This window comes from Globicephala melas, chromosome 2 (genome assembly GCF_963455315.2).
Source record: "Globicephala melas chromosome 2, mGloMel1.2, whole genome shotgun sequence".
Taxonomy (NCBI): Eukaryota; Metazoa; Chordata; class Mammalia; order Artiodactyla; family Delphinidae; genus Globicephala; species Globicephala melas.
This window is the reverse complement of record NC_083315.2, coordinates 70150189-70169442: the sequence shown is the minus strand read 5'-3', so window position 1 is coordinate 70169442 and position 19254 is coordinate 70150189. Positions and strand designations below refer to the sequence as shown.

The window sequence follows — 19254 nt, the reverse complement described above, 5'->3', positions numbered from 1 at the left end:
CTTCCTCCCCACAAATACATCTACATGTGGAACAACTCCTACAGAACACCTACTGAATACTGGCAGAAGACCTCAGACTTCCCCAAAGGCAAGAAACTCCCCACGTACCTGGGTAGGGCAAAAGAAAAAAGGAAAAACAGAGACAAAAGAATACGGACAGGACCTGCACCTCTGGGAGGGAGCTGTGAAGGAGGAAAAGTTTCCACACACCAGGAAGGCCCTTCACTGGCAGAGATGGGGTGGGTGAGGGGGAAGCTTCAGAGCTGCAGAGGAGGGCGCAGCAACAGGGGTGCAGAGGTCAAAGCGGAGAGATTCCGGCACAGAGGATCGGGGCCGACCAGCACTCACTAGCCTGAAAGGCTCATCTGCTCACCTGCCAGAGCAGGTTGGGGGCTGGGAGCTGAGGCTCGGGCTTCGGAGGTCAGACCCCAGCGAGAGGACTGGGGTTGGCTGCATGAACACAGCCTGAAGGGGGCTAGTGCGTCACAGCTACCCGGGAGAGAGTCCAGGGAAAAGTCTGGACCTGTCTAAGAGGCAAGAGGCCATTGTTTCGGGTGCGCAAGGAGAGGGGATTCAGAGCACTGCCTAGACGAGGAGATGGGTATGAGCTGCAGCTATCAGCGTGGACACCAGGCACAGGCGTGAGACGCTAAGGCTGCTGCTGCAGCCACCAAGAAGCCTGTGTGCAAGCACAGGTCACTATCCACACCTCCCCCTCCCAGGAGCCTGTGCAGCCTGCCACTGCCAGGGTCCCGTGATACAGGAACAACTTCCCCAGGAGAACACACGTTGTGCCTCAGGCTGTTGCAATGTCACGCTGGCCTCTGCCGCCGCAGGCTCGCCCCACGTCCGTACCCCTCCATCCCCCCGGCCTGAGTGAGCCAGAGCCCCCTAATCAGCTGCTCCTTTAACCCCATCCTGTCTGGGTGGGGAACAGACGCCCTCAGGCAACCTACATGCAGAGGCGCGGCCAAATCCAAAGCTGAACCCCGGGAGCTGTGCGAACAAAGAAGAGAAAAGGAAATCTCTCCCAGCAGCCTCAGGAGCAGTGGATTAAATCTCCATAATCAACCTGATGTACCCTGAATCTGTGGAATACCTGAATAGACAAGAAATCATCCCAAAATTGAGGCAGTGCACTTTGGGAGCAACTGTAGACTTGGGATTTGCTTTCTGCATCTAATTTGTTTCTGGCTTTATGTTTATCTTAGTTTAGTATTTAGAACTTATTATCATTGGTAGATTTGTTTACTGATTTCGTTGCTCTCTTCCTTATATATATATATAATTTTTTTTTCCTTTTTCTTTTTGTGAGTGTGTATGTGTATGCTTCTTAGGGTAATTTTGTCTGTATAGCTTTGCTTTTGCCATTTGTCCTAGGGTTCTGACTGTCTGTTTTTGTTTTTTTTTTTTAGTATAGTTTTTAGCAATTGTTATCATTGGTAGATTTGTTTTTTGGTTTGCTACCTCTCTTCTTTCTATTTTTTATTACTTTTTAATAATTTTTTTCTATTTTAATAACTTTATTTTATTTATTTATTTTTTCTTTCTTTCTTTTTTTCTCCCTTTTCTTCTCAGCCATGTGGCTGACAGGGTCTTGGTGCTCCGGCCTGGTGTCAAGCCTGAGCCTCTCAGGTGGGACAGCCGAGTTCAGGACATTGGACCACCGGAGACTTCCCAGCCCCATGTAATATCAAATGGTGAAACCTCTCCCAGAGATCTCCATCTCAACCTTAAGACCCAGCTCCACTCAACGACCAGCACGCTCCAGTGCTGGACACCCCATGTCAAACAACTAGCAAGACAGGAACACAAGCCCACCCATTAGCAGAGACACTGCCTAAAATCATACTAACTTCACAGACACCTGAAAACACACCACTGGACATGGTCCTGCCAACCAGAAAGACAAGATCCAGCCCCACCCACCAGGCACCAGTCCCCTCCACCAGGAAGCCTACACAACCCACTGAACCAACGTTAGCCACTGGGGGCAGACACCAAAAAACAACGGGAAATACAAACCTGCAGCCTGCGAAAAGGAGACCCCAAACACAGTAAGTTAAGCAAAATGAGAAGACAGCAAATAGACAGCAGATGAAGGAGCAAGGTAAAACCCCACCAGACCAAACAAATGTAGAGAAAATAGGCAGTCTACCTGAAAAAGAATTCAGAGTAATGATAGTAAAGATGATGCAAAATCTTGGAAACAGAATGGAGAAAATACAAGAAATGTTTAACAAGAAACCAGAAGAACTAAAGAGCAAACAAACAATGATGAACAACACAAAAAATGAAATTAAAAATTCTCTAGAAGTAATCAACAGCAGAATAACTGAGGCAGAAGAACGGATAAGTGACCTGGAAGATAAGAGTGGAAATAACTATGGCAGAGCAGAATACAGAAAAAAGAAAGAAAAGAATTGAGGACAGCCTCAGAGACCTCTGGGACAACATTAAACGCACCAACATTCGAATTCTAGGGGTCCCAGAAGAAGAGAAAAATAAAGGAACTGAAAAAATATTTGAAGAGATTATAGTTGAAAACTTCCCTAATATGGGAAAGGAAATGATCAAGACCAGGAAGTGCAGAGAGTCCCATACAGGAAAAATCCAAGGAGAAACATGCCAAGACACATATTAATCAAACCAACAAATATTAAATTCAAAGAAAAAATATTAAAAGCAGCAAGGGAAAAGCAACAACGAACATACAAGGGAATCCCCATTAGGTTAACAGCTGATCTTTCAGCAGAAACTCTACAAGCCAGAAGGGAGTGGCAGGACAAATTTAAAGTGAGGAAAGGGAAACACCGACAGCCAAGATTACTCTACCCAGCAAGGATCTCATTCAGATTTGACGGAGAAATCAAAAACTTTACAGACAACAAAAGTTAAGAGAATTCAGCACCACCAAACCAGCTCTACAACAAATGCTAAAGGAACTTCTCTAGGCAGGAAACACAAGAGAAGGAAAACACTACAATAACAAACCCAAAACAATTAAGAAAATGGTAATAGGAACGTACATATCAATAATGACTTTAAATGTAAATGGATTAAATGCTCCAACCAAAAGACATAGACTGGCTGAATGGATACAAAAACAAGACCGTATATATGCTGTCTACAAGAGACCCACTTCAGACCTAGGGACACATACAGACTGAAAGGGAGGGGATGGAAAAAGATATTCCATGCAAATGGAAATCAAATGAAAGCTGGAGTAGCAATTCTCATATCAGACAAAACAGACTTTATAAGACTATTACAAGAGACAAAGAAGAGACGAGAGACAAGAAACAAGAGACTATATAATGATCAAGGGATCAATCCAACAGACAAGAGACTACATAATGATCAAGGGATCGATCCAAGAAGAAGATACAACAATTGTAAATATTTATGCACCCAACATAGGAGCACCTCAATACATAAGGCAAATGCTAACAGCCATTAAAGGGAAAATCGACAGTAACACAATAATAGTAGGGGACTTTAATACCGCACTTTCACCAATGGAAAGATCAACCAAAATGAAAATAAATGAGGAAACACAAGCTTTAAATGATACATTAAACAAGAAGGACTTAATTGATATTTTAGGACATTCCATCCAAAAACAGCAGTTTACACTTTCTTCTCAATTGCTCATGGAACACTCTCCAGGAGAGATCATACCGTGGGTCACAAATCAAGCCTTGGTAAATTTAAGAAAATTGAAACCGTATCAAGTATCGTTTCCGACCACAATGCTATGAGACTAGATATCAATCACAGGAAAAAATCTGTAAAAAATACAAACACATGGAGGATAAACAATACACTACTAAATAACCAAGAGATCACTCAAGAAATCAAAGAGGAAATCAAAAAATACCTAGAAACAAATGACAATGAAAACATGATGACCCAAAACCTATGGGATGCAGCAAAAGCAGTTCTAAGAGGGAAGTTTATAGCAATACAATTCTACCTCACGAAACAAGAAAAATCTCAAATGAACAACCTAACCTTACACCTAAAGCAATTAGAGATAGAACAAAAATACCCCATAGTTAGTAGAAGGAAAGAAATCATAAAGATCAGATCAGAAATAAGTGAAAAAGAAATGAAGGAAATGATAGCAAAGATCAATAAAACTAAAAGCTGGTTCTTTGAGAAGATAAACAAAATTGACAAAACATTAGCCAGACTCATCAAGAAAAAAAGGGAGAAGACTCAAATCAATAGAATTAGAAATGAAAAAGGAGAAGTAACAACTTCTGCAAAAATACAAAGGACCATGAGAGATTATTACAAGCAACTACATGCCAATAAAATGGGCAATCTGGAAGAAATGGACAAATTCTTGGAAAAGCACAACGTTCCAAGACTGAACCAGCAAGAGAAAATATAAACAGACCAATCACAAGCACTGAAATTGAAACTGTGATTAAAAATCTTCCAACAAACAAAAGTCCAGGACCAGATGGCTTCACAGGCGAATTCTACCCAACACTTAGAGAAGAGCTAACACCTATCCTTCTCAAACTCTTCCAAAATACAGCAGAGGGAGGAATACTCCCAAACTCATTCTACAAGGCCACCATCACCCTGATACCAAAAAAAGACAAAGATACCACAAAAAAAGAAAACTACAGGCCAATATCACTGATGAACAAACATGCAAAAATCCTCAACAAACTACTAGCAAACAGAATCCAACAGCACATTAAAAGGATCATACACCATGATCAAGTAGGGTTCATCCCAGGAATGCAAGGATTCTTCAATATACACAAATCAATCAATGTGATAAACCATATTAACAAACTGAAGGATGAAAACCATATGATCATCTCAATAGATGCAGAAAAAGCTTTTGACAAAATTTAACACCCATTTATGATAAAAGCTCTCCAGAAAGTAGGCACAGAGGAAACTTACCTCAACATAATAAAGGCTATATGTGACAAACGCACAGCCAACATCATTCTCAGTGGTGAAAACTGAAATTATTTCCACTAAGATCAGGAACAAGAAAAGTTACCCACCCTCACCACTATTATTCAACATAGTTTTGGAAGTTTTAGCCACAGCAATCGGAGAAGAAAAAGAAATAAAAGGAATGCAAATCAGAAAAGAAGTAAAATTGTCACTGTTTGAAGATGGCATGATACTATACATAGAGAATCCTAAAGATGCTACCAGAAAACTACTAAAACTAATCAGTGAATTTGGTAAAGTACCAGGATACAAAAGTAATGCACAGAAATCTCTTGCATTCCTATAGACTGATGATGAAAAATCTGAAAGAGAAATTAAGGAAACACTCCCATTTTACCACTGCAACAAAAAGAATAAAATACCTAGGAATAAACCTACCTAAGGAGAAAAAAGACCTGTATGCAGAAAACTACAAGACACTGATGAAAGAAATTAAAGATGATACAAACAGATGGAGAGACATACCATCTTCTTGGATTGGAAGAATCAACATTGTGAAAATGACTCTACTACCCAAAGCAATCTACAGATTCACTGCAATCCCTATCAAACCATCAATGGCATTTCTCACAGAACTAAAACAAAAAATTTCACAATTTGTATGGAAACACAAAAGACCCCAAATAGCCAAAGCAATCTTGAGAAAGAAAAACAGAGCTGGAGGAATTAGGCTCCCTGACTTCAGACTATACTACAAAGCTACAGTAATCAAGACAGTATGGTACTGGCACACAAACAGAAATATAGATCAATGGAACAGGAGAGCCCAGAGATAAACCCAGGCACATATGGTCACCTTATTTTTCATAAAGGAGGCAAGAATATACAACAGAGAAAAGACAGCCTCTTCAATAACTGGTGCTGGGAAAACTGGACAGCTACATGTAAAAGAATGAAATTAGAACACTCCCTAACACCATACACAAAAATAAACCCAAAATGGATTAAAGACCTAAATGTAAGGCCAGACACTATAAAACTCTTAAGAGGAAAACACAGGCAGAACACTCCATGACATAAATCACAGCAAGATCCTTTCTGGCCCACCTCCTAGAGAAATGGAAATAAAAACAAAAATAAACAAATGGGACCTAATGAAACTTAAAAGCTTTTATACAGCCAAGGAAACCATAAACAAGACCGAAAGACAACCTCAGAATGGGAGAAAATATTTGCAAATGAAGCAACTGACAAAGGTTTAATCTCCAAAATATACAAGTAGCTCATGCAGCTCAATATCAAAAAAATCAATCAACTCAACCCAAAAATGGGCAGAAGACCTAAATAGACATTTCTCCAAAGAAGATAAACACATTGCCAACAAACACATGAAAGGATGCTCAACATCACTAATCATTAGAGAAATGCAAATCAAAACTACCATGAGGTACCACCTCACACCAGTCAGAATGGTCATCATCAAAAAATCTAGAAACAATAAATGCTGGAGAGAGTGTGGAGAAAAGGGAACACTCTTGCACTGTTGGTGGGAATGTAAATTGATAGAGCCACTATGGAGAACAGTATTGAGGTTCCTTAAAAAACTAAAAATAGAACTACCATCCGACCCAGCAATCTCACTACTGGCATATACCCTGAGAAAACCATAATGCAAAAAGAGTCATGTACCACTATGTTCATTGCAGCACTATTTACAATAGGCAGGATGTGGAAGCAACCTAAGTATCCATCAACAGATGAATGGATAAAGAAGATGTGGCACATATATACAATGGAATATTACTCATTATTAAAAAGAAATGAAATTGAGTTATTTGTAGTGAGTTGGATGGGCCTAGAGACTGTCATAGAAAATGAAATAAGTCAGAAAGAGAAAAACAAATACCATATGCTAACATATATATATGGAACCAGAAAAAAAAAGGTCATGAAGAACCTCGGGGCAAGATGGGAATAAAGACGCAGACCTACTAGAGAATGGACTTCCGGGGTGGGGGAAGGGTAAGCTGGGACAAAGTGAGAGAGTGGTAGTGTATATATGGGCATATATACACCACCAAATGTAAGACAGCTAGCTAGTGGGAATCAGTCGCATAGCACAGGGAGCTCAGCTCAGTGCTTTGTGACCAGCTAGAAGGGTGGGATAGGGAGGGTGGGAGGGAGATGCAAGAGGGAGGAGATACGGGGATACATTTATATGTATAGCTGATTCACTTTGTTATACAGCAGAAACTAACACACCATTGTAAAGCAATTATATTCCAATAAAGATATTAAAAAAAGAAAAAAATTAAAGGGCAGAGAACTCTGAAAGGGGTTTCTTCAATATTCAAGATATTATTACACAAAATATTCCTAGGATTAGTTGGGTTAACTTTTATCACATATAAGTTAATATAAAAAACATTTCTTAAGATAAAAATAACATCTATACTCTTACCCTTAAAGACCAAATGTTCATGAGGCCACCTAAACCACCAGACACCAGGGCCAACCCATCAGAACTAAAGGCAACGGTCCGGACAGGGGTGATGTGTCCTCGCAATTGATAAACACACTTGGCTCCGACTGATTTCCTATATCCATCCTGCAATTCATTTTTATTTTTAACAAATATTGAAAAATAAAACAATTTATAGATTCAAGATTTACAATTCATTCTTGGAAATTTTATATTTCAGTATAAAATTGGGGAGGAGGGAAGGACAACTCTCTCATAAGGACTAGCCTGATGGAGAAAATAATAAGATATCAATCTGGTTCTCCTTTGCTGATGCTGTTTCATCTTTTTTGATACACTTCTAAGCTAGTTCTCTACTCTTCAAACGGGAAGAAATGACTACATTTAAGTTCCAATTATCCCTCAGAGATAGGAAAATTCTAACGTCTACCTTTTAATGAGTGTTTTAATTTTTAAATTTCACTTCATGTAATTTTCACTTTTAGCCTCTAACATTTGTGAATTGCACATGCTGGTGCTATACAAACAAGTTCCTCTTTCTGTTGGCTTATGGGTCTGTCTGTCCCATGGTATCTAATCTCATGTTTGCTCTGCAGGTTTTAGGAATGAAATAGGTAGGCCTGTCTAAAGGGCTACTCTTTAGCACAGAGAGCAAATCAGATTTATCTCTAGTGCTCCTACCTCTGCTTCTGTGATATTTTCCTCCCATTAGTGAGCTATCTACTCCTCCCTCCTCACCCCTTTCTCCCTGCCTTTAAGCTCCCTCTTCCTTTTAGTTATGAGACAGCATAATACCAGATATACTCATTTACCCAAAAATGACATAATGTATTTGTATAATGAACAAAAGAGAAAGCAACAGAGGTTGCAAACTGGCAACTCAGGGATACAATTCAACCGGCCAACCAGGGTTTTAAAGAATTTCAAGTCAGATGCCAATGTTTAATATTGGGAGATTTTACTTAAAACACTGAATTTTTGGTTTCCAACAACAAAAAATTTGACAATCTGGTAGCAATAGGCTCTCATTTCTGGAGGGTGGCAATCTCCTCTGTGGCAACTATGCCCTTTATATGAAGCATGTGCACTCCTGTGTGTGTGTGTGTGTTTGTGTGTGTGTGTGTGTGTTTTACCTTCTCCACAGCTTTGTGAATGAATTTATGTTACTTACCAAATGGCTCTGTGAGCATCTACCATAATTTTTTTTTTGGCCATGCCACGCGTCTTGTGGGATCTTAGTTCCTTGACCAGGGATTGAAGCCAGGGCCACAGCAGTGAAAGCACTGAGTCCTAACCACTGGACTGCCAGGGAATTCCCTGTCTACTGTAAATTTTTAACCTCTGTTTAAGGTAAAGGAATGGTTCTTCATAGGTGGAATTCTGGTATCAGTAGGAGATACTTTGAATAGGAGTGCTCCCGTGGTGTTCCTGCTTCACTGTACCAAAAACTTTAGCTTAGGACTCACCTATTGGTAGTGTCGATTATATACCATAAACGATCACCGCTCCATATTTATTGAACATCTCACCTTAACAAGCAATTATGGTACCTCTGACTTATAAAAAATTAGGCTAATTCAGAGAGCACACAAAGTATGACAATTATTCACGTTTCCCTAATGGCTCTTGACATTTGAGATACCGAGTAGGAGTATTACTTGATAACATATACTATCTGTGGTTTCAAATAAAGTCTTGAAAAACACCAGAATATTTACCTGGCAATTTGATTCCTGGTCCCACCATCCTTCTGAACTAGTCACACTGGTCTGTGTGGTATCTTGTGGAATACGCCAAACACATACTAAGCCACTCTGACAGCCACTTAAAAAATTTGATCACATAAAACCAAAACGTGTCAATATGCAGAAGTAAAAATATTCTCAAAGAGCAATCAATTAAGACATGATAGAACTACTACAGTATATTTTAAAAATTTATTTGTAGTAGTTATGCTATAATCTTTCACAAGAAATACAAGTAGGATCTATATTCTAACAATATCACACACGGTTAAGGAGATGGCATATCTTTGGATTACATATCCCAAGCTTCACATTGGAAAACTTCTTTATTTCCCTAAGGTGATCTTATGGTATTACACATTATAAGAAAAGTAACTGGCAGTAAACTGTTTAAGTTTATTGAGAAGCCACACTTAATGCAAGTAACAGTCTATACTAATATAAAAATTAAGACACACACAGACACACAAATTTACAACATACCTGGCCATTAGTAAATGCAACTTGGATCCTTTCCCTGGAAGGCTGCACCAAGCAATGCCATTTACAATAGATGGATGGCAGAGTGAATGTAGACAGCGCCAGCATCCTGCAACAGGCCCCCAGAGTTTCACATTTTCTTCTTTGGCACATGTCATAAGAATATGACCTGTTGGGTCCCACTTCATACTAGTAAGAGTATCCTTAAAATGGTAGAGGTAGAAAAAAAATCATAGTAATGCTTCCTTCACAAATACTTTAAACTTAATAATTTATGACCTATACTTCTATCACTCAATTATTTTGAAATCAACATTTTATGCAAATTAGATACTGGCATATTATTTCCAATCACTAGACCAACTCACCCTTTAATATAGTCTGCACTATATATATTTGCTGCAGTCAAAGCTCAATAAACGTTAGCTGGATGAATGAATTATGAAATTCTGATTCAGAAGGGATATGTGATCTTTCATCACCATTTTTAAAGTTATTTTTATGGACTACTGATCATTAAAATATGAAAAACAAGAGACTTTTAAAAAAAAGCATCTCTTACACCAAAAACAGCTAATACTATGAGAATCTGGGACATGTCTTGTGTTTATATGGTTGTCATCATTGGGTTCTTCTGACTTCGTTTTTTTTGCCCTCCTTCACACCTTCCAGCTCCTGGCTTCATGCATTTATGTTACTTGCCTAGATGGCCCCATAAGCATCTGAACTGACAACCTCTGTTTAAGGCAAAGGAATCATTCTTCATAGATGGAATTTCTAGCATTAGTGGGAGGTACTCTGACAGGGGGTGTTCCAAGGGTAATCCTATTTCACTGTTTTGGTTTTACCCCTTTCTTAGTTCAATGGCTTTCTTACACAGACTTTTCCATTTACATACACGGTCCAAAGACTTTGTATAACAATAGAATATTAAATCATAAGTGACTGATATAAAAAAGTTCTTTGAGAAACTAGTATCAAGCAATACTACAGTATAAAACAAGAAAAAGCAACCATCAGGTAAACATGCTTTACCTTATGTGCATCAATTAGAACAATGCCTCCTTTCTCAAGCGGTTCCTTTGTTCCCAATAACAATTTTCCATCAAAATATCCCACTGCAAATGGTCTGTCTTCACTGAACCAAGCAATGCAAGTTACAGACACTAACATGATAGAACAAAATAAAAATTTTAAAAAGAAAATAAGAGAGACTTATTTGTCATTGTCTCCCTTAAAAGACAGAGACTTTGCAACAAATATATACCTCTACAACCACTGCAAGTAAGTTTACAAACATCTCTTTAACACATTTAGACAAAATGTAAGCTTACAGCTGGGATTCCATGTAACCCACTTTAAAAGTGTTATTTGTAAATGACGAGGAGTACCTCATTTTTTAATCTTTCATTCTTTTGAAGTGGTTACTGAAAAACAGAGACAGGGCTTCCCTGGTGGTGCAGTGGTTGAGAGTCCGCCTGCCGATGCAGGGGACACGGGTTCGTGCCCCAGTCCAGGAAGATCCCACATGCCACGGAGCGGCTGGGCCTGTGAGCCATGGCCACTGAGCCTGCACGTCCGGAGCCTGTGCTCCGCAACGGGAGAGGCCACAACAGTGAGAGGCCCGCGTACAAAAAAAAAAAAGAAAAACAGAGACAAAAACTGAATTCCCTTGCTGATTTTAAGTCACTGTATAAGGTTCTTTCCTTTTGGACCAGAATCTACCATGAAACTGAGAAGTGAAATAATCCAACTCTTAGAAAAAAAAATTTCCTGTCCCTTCTTTTGCTTAATATTGCCTATTCAGTGTGTTTCAATATTCTAACAAACATGTTATATTCTAACAAGCTATATTCATACTTGTTTCTTTAAGTATATGTAACACTGGAAGGCTACAAAAGAAGTAAAAAACAGTATCTGTGGGAGTAGAATGGGGACATGGGAGCTGAGCAGATGTGAGAAAGACTTTTTACTGTATGCCTTTTTATTTATTTATTTTTTTGCTGCACCATGCAGCGTGTGGGATCTTAATTCCCTGACCAGGGATCAAACCCGTGCCCCCTGCAGTGGAAGCGTGGAGTCCTAACCACTGAACCGCCAGGGAATTCCCTACTGTATACCTTTTTAAACTTAAAATTTTTTGAACCCTATGATGGTATTATCTATTTAAAAAAGAACTGGGTAAGAAAATGGCAGCCACCAGGAGGGCTCAGGTCAGTGTGTACTCCCCAGAACTGCTGCTGCCCGTGTCTTTGTCCCCACAATGAGCCACAGCCACCCCCCGCCTCTGCAGGAGACCCTACAATACTATCAGACCAGGGCTATGGACCTTGAAGAAAGCAAATGAATATTGACTTGTAGTGATGGAGATGACATGTTTCTGGAGGATCCCCAGTATTCGCAGAAGACAGAAACTGAGAGTAATGACATTAGCATTACTCTGTGAATAAAAAGGAGCCGCGGGCTATCAGGGGAGCAAAGGGATTGCTAACTGGGCAGTGCACCCTTCATGCTGAGAGAGAAGAGAAGAGAGGGCGAGCTTTCCTCTCAGACATCTGAGAAGCAAGCGTGCTGTCCTCCAGGCCTCGAAACTGCATGGCTGTGGCTGGGATCTTCGAGATATCCTACTCCCCGAAAACATATAATAAAAACTATCTAGTAAGATGACTAGCCATCCAAAAGGAAGATAGTGAGAAAATAAGTAAAAGTAGGCTTCCTGCTATGACTTCTTAAATCAGGAACTTCCCTCCCCTTCTCCTCTTCCCCCCATTTCCTTAATTTTACCCATTTGTTAACAATTTCATCTCCATCAATGATTATTATCTTTTTTCCTCTTGGACATTCTTAACTTTCTAGAGAGACCTAGAGCCCACTAGAAGTGTTGAGACACTTGCACAAAGGATAAATGACTAATTTAGATCTTATTTTGGCAGTGATGTGTGGTAGGGGGTGACAAAGAAATATCTTTCAACTTAGTAACTAACTAAAATGAAATACCAACTGAACGATTTAGAAAACAAAACCAAAAGTAATATTTACTCAGCATATGCCAAAAAAGTAAATCTATTTGACTGGGGGGAACACTTTCTCAACCAGACACAATTCCAGTCACTTACCATCCTTTCGATAGCAATGCTCCAATTCTCGACGGTGCATGGTGGATACATCAACAACTTCAATCAGTCCTAGAGATCCATCCATCCGTCCCACCAACAATAATTCTGGAGATTCTCCTGACCAGGCTAAGGATGGACCCTCTTCTGGCCAAGCCAGGGCAGATACCCAGTGAGGCTGAATATCTACTAACCCTTTTCCTCCTAAAGAGGGAGAAAATGTTAACTAGTTGTCACTTAATTCTTAAAAACAATAACAAGAACAAAAATACGTACTATTTAATTTAATACACTCAAAGCAGTCCCCAATTTCATAATAGCCTACTAATGAATAAGACTGCAAGGCAAGATCCTTCATTTATATACTACATATGATTATCAAATTCATAGCTTTTCTGTAACTATTAATATGACAAAAATGATCGCTTTATAGGAGAAAGAATAAAGGAAAATAATCAACATACAAATGTCAAACACTTAAGTCCTTTCCTAATAATTACTGAAAACCAAATTAATATACAAAATTTACCTATAGTTAAGGCTAGCTGTTCCTTCAAATGTACGAAATAGAACAGCTATTACCCAAACATGCAAAAGCAAACAAAAGTGCTGGTAAGCCCAAGATTACAATAATAATTTTTACTTTCCAGAGAGGTTATTAAAAATTAACAAGAGTTTGTCCCTGTGAAACAGATAAAATTAATAGAAATATTTCAGGTGATTCAAAAGAATACATAGCTAAAAATGCAGTGATTGCTACTTCTCCTCAAGTCCTACCCTGAATGCTGAGTGGTACATAGAAAGAATTTTTAGTTTACAACTACCAGGTTAATTGAAACTCCTAGAAGGAAAAGTCAGGAAATGAACACTTTCTCTTTAATTTAAACCATACTATGCATAGATTTTCACAGTTGATGAACAGATTGTGAGATTCAAGGTGAAGGGAAGCCAATATTTGGACTTAGAAGGCTAAGAGAAAGGCTTTTTTTTAAAAAAAAGTAGCTTCAGTAGTTTACTAGTATTTATGTGACTCTTACCATTAACTTGCCAGATATTCACCATCTTTTCCAAAGCCCCAGCTAGATATTTGCCACTGATACTCCAGGAAACAGGTGAGAAACTTGGATCACTAGGTGATCCCAGGCTTTCCTCAGCATCACCTTCCCTAGAATATAACAGATATGTATGGAATTCTAATCCCCATCATCACAAAGTAAACTAAATCCTAAACCTTAAAATAAGTGTTTTATATAGACTATAGTACATAAAGGCAGATCAAAAGCTTTTACATTTCAAAAGCCTGGCTAGCAGTATTTGACAATCACATAATTGCTAGTGTTTGTCATAATGTGAAAAATGTAGAATTACAAAAGAGTAATACTTAGACAACTGATCATTTAATGTAGTACATAATTTGTCAACAAAAGTATTCTGATTCCATATGGGTTATACATATGGTTATTACTCAGAGCACACTGACTCTTGTTTGCCTAATAGCTAGGGAAGTTTTATAGCTAGCTATAAAAATATAAAAGATGCTACACAAAAAATATCATTACCCTAATTCCTAAATAATCCTTGAAGAATGATGGAAAATTAGCCTACTGTTTTATAGAATTGAACATTTATAATGCTGGCATAGTAGACCTTGATTTAATTTTGAGTAAGCTGACAGATATTGACAGTATTTTTATTTTCTAAATTACTATCTTGCAAATTTAAAAAAAAAAAACACCGGAGACTGTTCTAAGAGAAAAAGTTGTAAAAAATTTTAGTGACAATTTGAGTACACTAACACAACCAAGATGAAGCATGTTTAGGATTGTCTTTTTTTTTTTTTTTTTTTTTTTTTTGCAGTACGCGGGGCTCTCACTGCTGTGGCCTCTCCTGTTGCGGAGCACAGGCTCCGGACGCGCAGGCTCAGCGGCCATGGCCCACGGGCCCAGCCGCTCCGCGGCATGTGGGATCTTCCCAGACCGAGGCATGAACCCGTGTCCCCTGCATCGGCAGGCGGACTCTCAACCACTGCGCCACCAGGGAAGCCCAGGATTGTCTTATTTTTAAATGTTACCCAAGAGAGCTAATGTCAGTACTCACAATCTGTTGAACACACAGGTCTGTTGCAGTGAATACTGCTTCTTGGTGACATTCCACACCCGGATGGTGCCATCATTGCCACTTGTAGCCAAGAGTCCTTTTTTATTACACCAAACACAAGTCATTACCTAGAAAAGATTAAAAGTCCAGCAATATTTGAGCAAGTTTTAATTCAAATGATTCTATAATTTGAAAGAGTTCTATCAAATTAAAAAAAAATCTACCATGAAATTGTAAAAGAAAAGTATCCATGTTATAAAACAACATGCATAGTCTTCATTCTTTTCTAACCGGCTTGTAAATATACACCTATTTGAAGTATAGCTTTAAAGTCCTATGCCCAAACTCATCTGAGTTATCTTAGACCTGTTCACAATCTTTACTAGACATGCTTATTTAATTAAAAAACATTTATTTAATTCAATAAAATGGAAATATTCAGCATGTTCTATAAAACTAATTACACAGACTAAGAAATGATTAAATTGGTAAAATAGGGGTCAGTCTTCATTTCCTAAACTGCCCTTGTCACTGCTCAGGAGCCCAGTGGGCTCCTAAAAACTAAACTAAAACAGGGAGACCAATTGCTTCTTTTCCTGCATGTATAAACCCTCATCTTTTGTGAGGCTATACCTTTGGTTTTCTTCTCATCTCCCATCTGATTTTCCCATTTGTATAATATTATATCATATAGTATACAACACACACATGTAGAGAAAGGAGAGTTGGTAACTACCAGACAAATAACTGATAATTTAGCTTGTGTGTGTGTGAGTATGTAAGAGAGAGACAGAAAGAGAGAGACACACACCCATGATCTGAACTTTAAGCTCTTGGAGAAGAGGAGAAACTGTTTTATCTTACATAAAGTGATCGACACACTTGGGGGTCAAAATACATACTCTGTTTTGATGAGCCTCCAACTTGATAAAGGAGCATTTTCTGAGATCTCCTCCCATATCAGCGAGTGTCTGTGGAGTAGTTTGGTTGTCGCGGTCATGTGCAGCAAGAGTGCGCACAAGCTGTTGAGCAGCCCATTGCCTATGCTGTGAGGATAGCCTGGAGGAGAGGCAGCAGGCTGCCAAGGCGTTAGCCAGCTCCAGAGGGCCTACAGCAGAAGGATCATAGGAAGGATGGGCATACAATTGGGCAGTTAAACCTGCTTAAACAAAACAATGAAATGATGCCCAGGTGAGAGCTGGTGGTGGTGAACAAACAAAAATGGGTTAAACTATCTTTTAAGAATTAGCACTTTTTCAAGCAATCATTTCACTAAGATATGCATACAAGGTATAAAGCATTTATCTCACATCAAATTCTATATTAAATCTGATTCACTGCAAATGTACATTTATATACACTAATCAATAGTCTTTGCTCTAAGGATACACCGACTGAGAATGCAGCAGAAATCATTTTAAAGCCAGGGCAGAGGAAGCATGCCCTGAAGAATAAGAGTTTGGCTTTTGCTTTTCAAAAGTGATCTTAGGGACTTCCCTGGTGGCGCAGTGGTTAAGAATCTGCCTGCCAATGCAGGGGATATGGGTTCGAGCCCTGGTCCGGGAAGATCCCACATGCCATGGAGCAACTAAGTCCATGCGCCACAACTACTGAGCTTGCGCTCTAGCGCCTGTGAGCCACAACTACTGAGCCCGCGAGCCACAACTACTGAAGGCCGTGCACCTAGAGCCCGTGCTCTGCAACAAGAGAAGCCACCACAATGAGAAGCCCTTGCACCGCAACGAAGAGTAGCCCCCGCGTGCAGCAACTAGAGAAAGTCTGCACAGCAACGAAGACCCGGTCCAGCCAAAAATAAATAAATGAAAAATAAATAATTTTTTAAAAAAGTGATCTTAATAGCTAGTCAAGGGAATGCACTGATAGATCCAAAAGCCCATCTCTCTTGGCCAAATGGTCCTGATGAAGAGAAGGGTAAGTACTGTGTTTAAGTAGTCCCTTCAAATTGTATCATCTTAAGACAAAGAAAAAAATAGCACTACTTTATATAAATTATATTCAGGAAGCCTACCAGGATTATTATCTATGGTGACCCAAACCATAATCTAATAAAATAATCTAATCAAACCAAGACTTATTTGGTACATTTTCTAATATTTGTTTCCAGGCACAATGAAAAAGTATCCATGCACTTTTCTTATGATCTAACTTAATAAGTATACATGATGTTATGTAATTCATCACATACAACAATGCAAAAACATATTTTTAAAAACATATCAAATTGATTAAAAGACTGTATATTTAAATCGTATGAAACTTACCTTTCTTTTCAACTTCTGATTTATCATAATTAGGTCTCAGTTTGGCCCCTTTGTCTGCTAGTAATGCCACAAGGGCCTGAGTTACAACAAAATTTGGGGAGGTTACAAGCTTATTCTCTTCAGCAATTCCTCGGAGAAAGCTAGGTAGAAACTTTCGCTGAATTGGATCATCGACCGTGGTAAGATTTACCCCTGTTGCAGCAGAAATCAAGTTCTGAAGAGGCAATCAGAACAAACAGGTTTAATCTTTACATATAATTTTGGAACAAAAAGAAGATTTTATCTCAAAAGGTTCTTTAAGAATTGGCTGGAAATAAGCAATGCAATAAGTAAAGCACTGAAAACTATCCTACCTGTGTACACAACTGCACCAGGAGTTTTGCAGCACTAGGAGTGTTTGATGCTAGACATCCCACTGCTGTGCTCAGATAGGCCAGGCAAGAAATGGGCTTGTTGGCCTTGCTGTGCCCACCTCGTGAGCGTTCTGAAGTGCTTGCCATGGCGGAAGGGCTGGTGGAGAGGCCAGCTCTCCCTGCTGCAGCCAAGCACATTAATCGAACCAACGTTCGGATATCTGTAAGTCCCAGAGATTCAAGACCAGCAGCCAGGCTACAACTGGAACCACTGCCAGGAAAGGAAAACACTTTAGATGCATAAAGAAAATAAATTTAAGGGACCATCTGGAGCCCCACATATCATCCACAGCACCAACAACAAAAATAAAAGGCAAGCTGCACTATCACTAGTCATACAAGTCCTTAGACATGTCCAAAAATATTATGTAAGCTGGAAACTGCTCTGAAACTTTTTTATTTTAATAAATACTGACATACTTAAGTATACCTGAATTACCAAAGTATAACTTACAGAAATGTTTACAAATCATGAATTTTTACAAACTGAACAAACCTATGTAACCACCTTCCAGATCAAGAAACAGAACATTACCCATACCCCAGAAGACTGCTTGGGCCCTTCTCAGTCTCTAGGCCTTCAAAAGTAACCACTATTCCAACTTTTTAAGGCCATAAACCAGTTTTTCCTGTTTCTGAACTTCATATAAATAGAATGATAAAGTATGTATTCTCTTCTGTCTGGCTGCTTTTACTCAGCATTATGCTTGTAAGATTCATCCACGTTGTTGCATTACAGCAGCAGTTATTCCTTTTCATTGACACAGAGGCATACTGTGGAGATGTTCGGGTTCAGTTCCAGACCATCACAATAAAATGAATATTGCAATAAAGAAAGTCACACAAGTATTTTTGGTTTCCCAGTGCATATAAAAGTCATGTTTACACTACACTGTAGTCTGTTAAGTGTGCAACAGCATTAAGCCTAAAAGAACAATGTACAGGGACTTCCCTGGTGGTGCAGTGGTTAAGAATCCACCTGCCAATGCAGGGGACACGGATTTGAGCCCTGGTCCGGGAAGATCCCACAAGCCGTGGAGCAACTAAGCTCCTGTGCCACAACTACTGAGCTTGCGCTCTAGAGCCCGCGAGCCACAACTACTGAGCCCGTGTGCCACAACTACTGAAGCTCGCAAGCCTATAGTCCGTGCTCCGCAACGAGAAGCCACCGCAAGGAGAAGCTCGCGCACCGCAACGAAGAGTAGCCCCCGCTCGTTGCAACTAGAGAAAGCCCGCACGCAGCCAACGAAGACCAAACGCAGCCAAAAATAAACTTATTTTTTAAAAAAGAACAATGTACATACCTTAATTTAAAAATAATGTTAACCACCATCTGAGCCGTCAGAAATCTTTTTGTAATAGTAACATCAAAGATCACTGATCACAGATCACCATGACAAATAATAATGGAAAAGCTTGAAATATTGCAAGAATTACTAAAATGTGACATAGAGACGTGAAGTGAGCAAATGTTGTTGGAAAAATGGTGCCAATAGACTTGCTCAACACAGGGTTGCCACAAACCTTCAATTCGTAAAAAAAAAAAATGTAATATCTGCGAAGCACAATAAAAAAAAGATATGCCCGTATAAATGAAATTAAGCACAATTCATTTATCCATACAGATGAGAGCATGGGGCTATTATGAATAGTACTGCTATAAATGTTCTTGCTTATGTCTTTGGGTGCACATATGTAAGCATTTCTGTTGGA

The 19254-nt window shown here is 39.2% G+C and overlaps 1 protein-coding gene across 1 annotated transcript in view; it reads right to left on the bottom strand.

The window, feature by feature from the left end:
- HERC1 (HECT and RLD domain containing E3 ubiquitin protein ligase family member 1) overlaps positions 1 to 19254 on the bottom strand; it is a 215321-nt gene that overhangs the window by 34243 nt on the left and 161824 nt on the right. Inside the window, exons 49-58 of the mRNA XM_060294157.1 lie at positions 17482 to 17752; positions 17129 to 17342; positions 15749 to 16005; positions 14847 to 14974; positions 13787 to 13914; positions 12753 to 12953; positions 10672 to 10802; positions 9640 to 9839; positions 9130 to 9235; positions 7391 to 7537 (exon numbers count right to left, since the gene is read on the bottom strand). Of these exons, the coding sequence (XP_060150140.1) occupies positions 7391 to 7537; positions 9130 to 9235; positions 9640 to 9839; positions 10672 to 10802; positions 12753 to 12953; positions 13787 to 13914; positions 14847 to 14974; positions 15749 to 16005; positions 17129 to 17342; positions 17482 to 17752 (1783 nt within the window). The remainder of the gene's footprint in view (positions 1 to 7390; positions 7538 to 9129; positions 9236 to 9639; positions 9840 to 10671; positions 10803 to 12752; positions 12954 to 13786; positions 13915 to 14846; positions 14975 to 15748; positions 16006 to 17128; positions 17343 to 17481; positions 17753 to 19254) is intronic.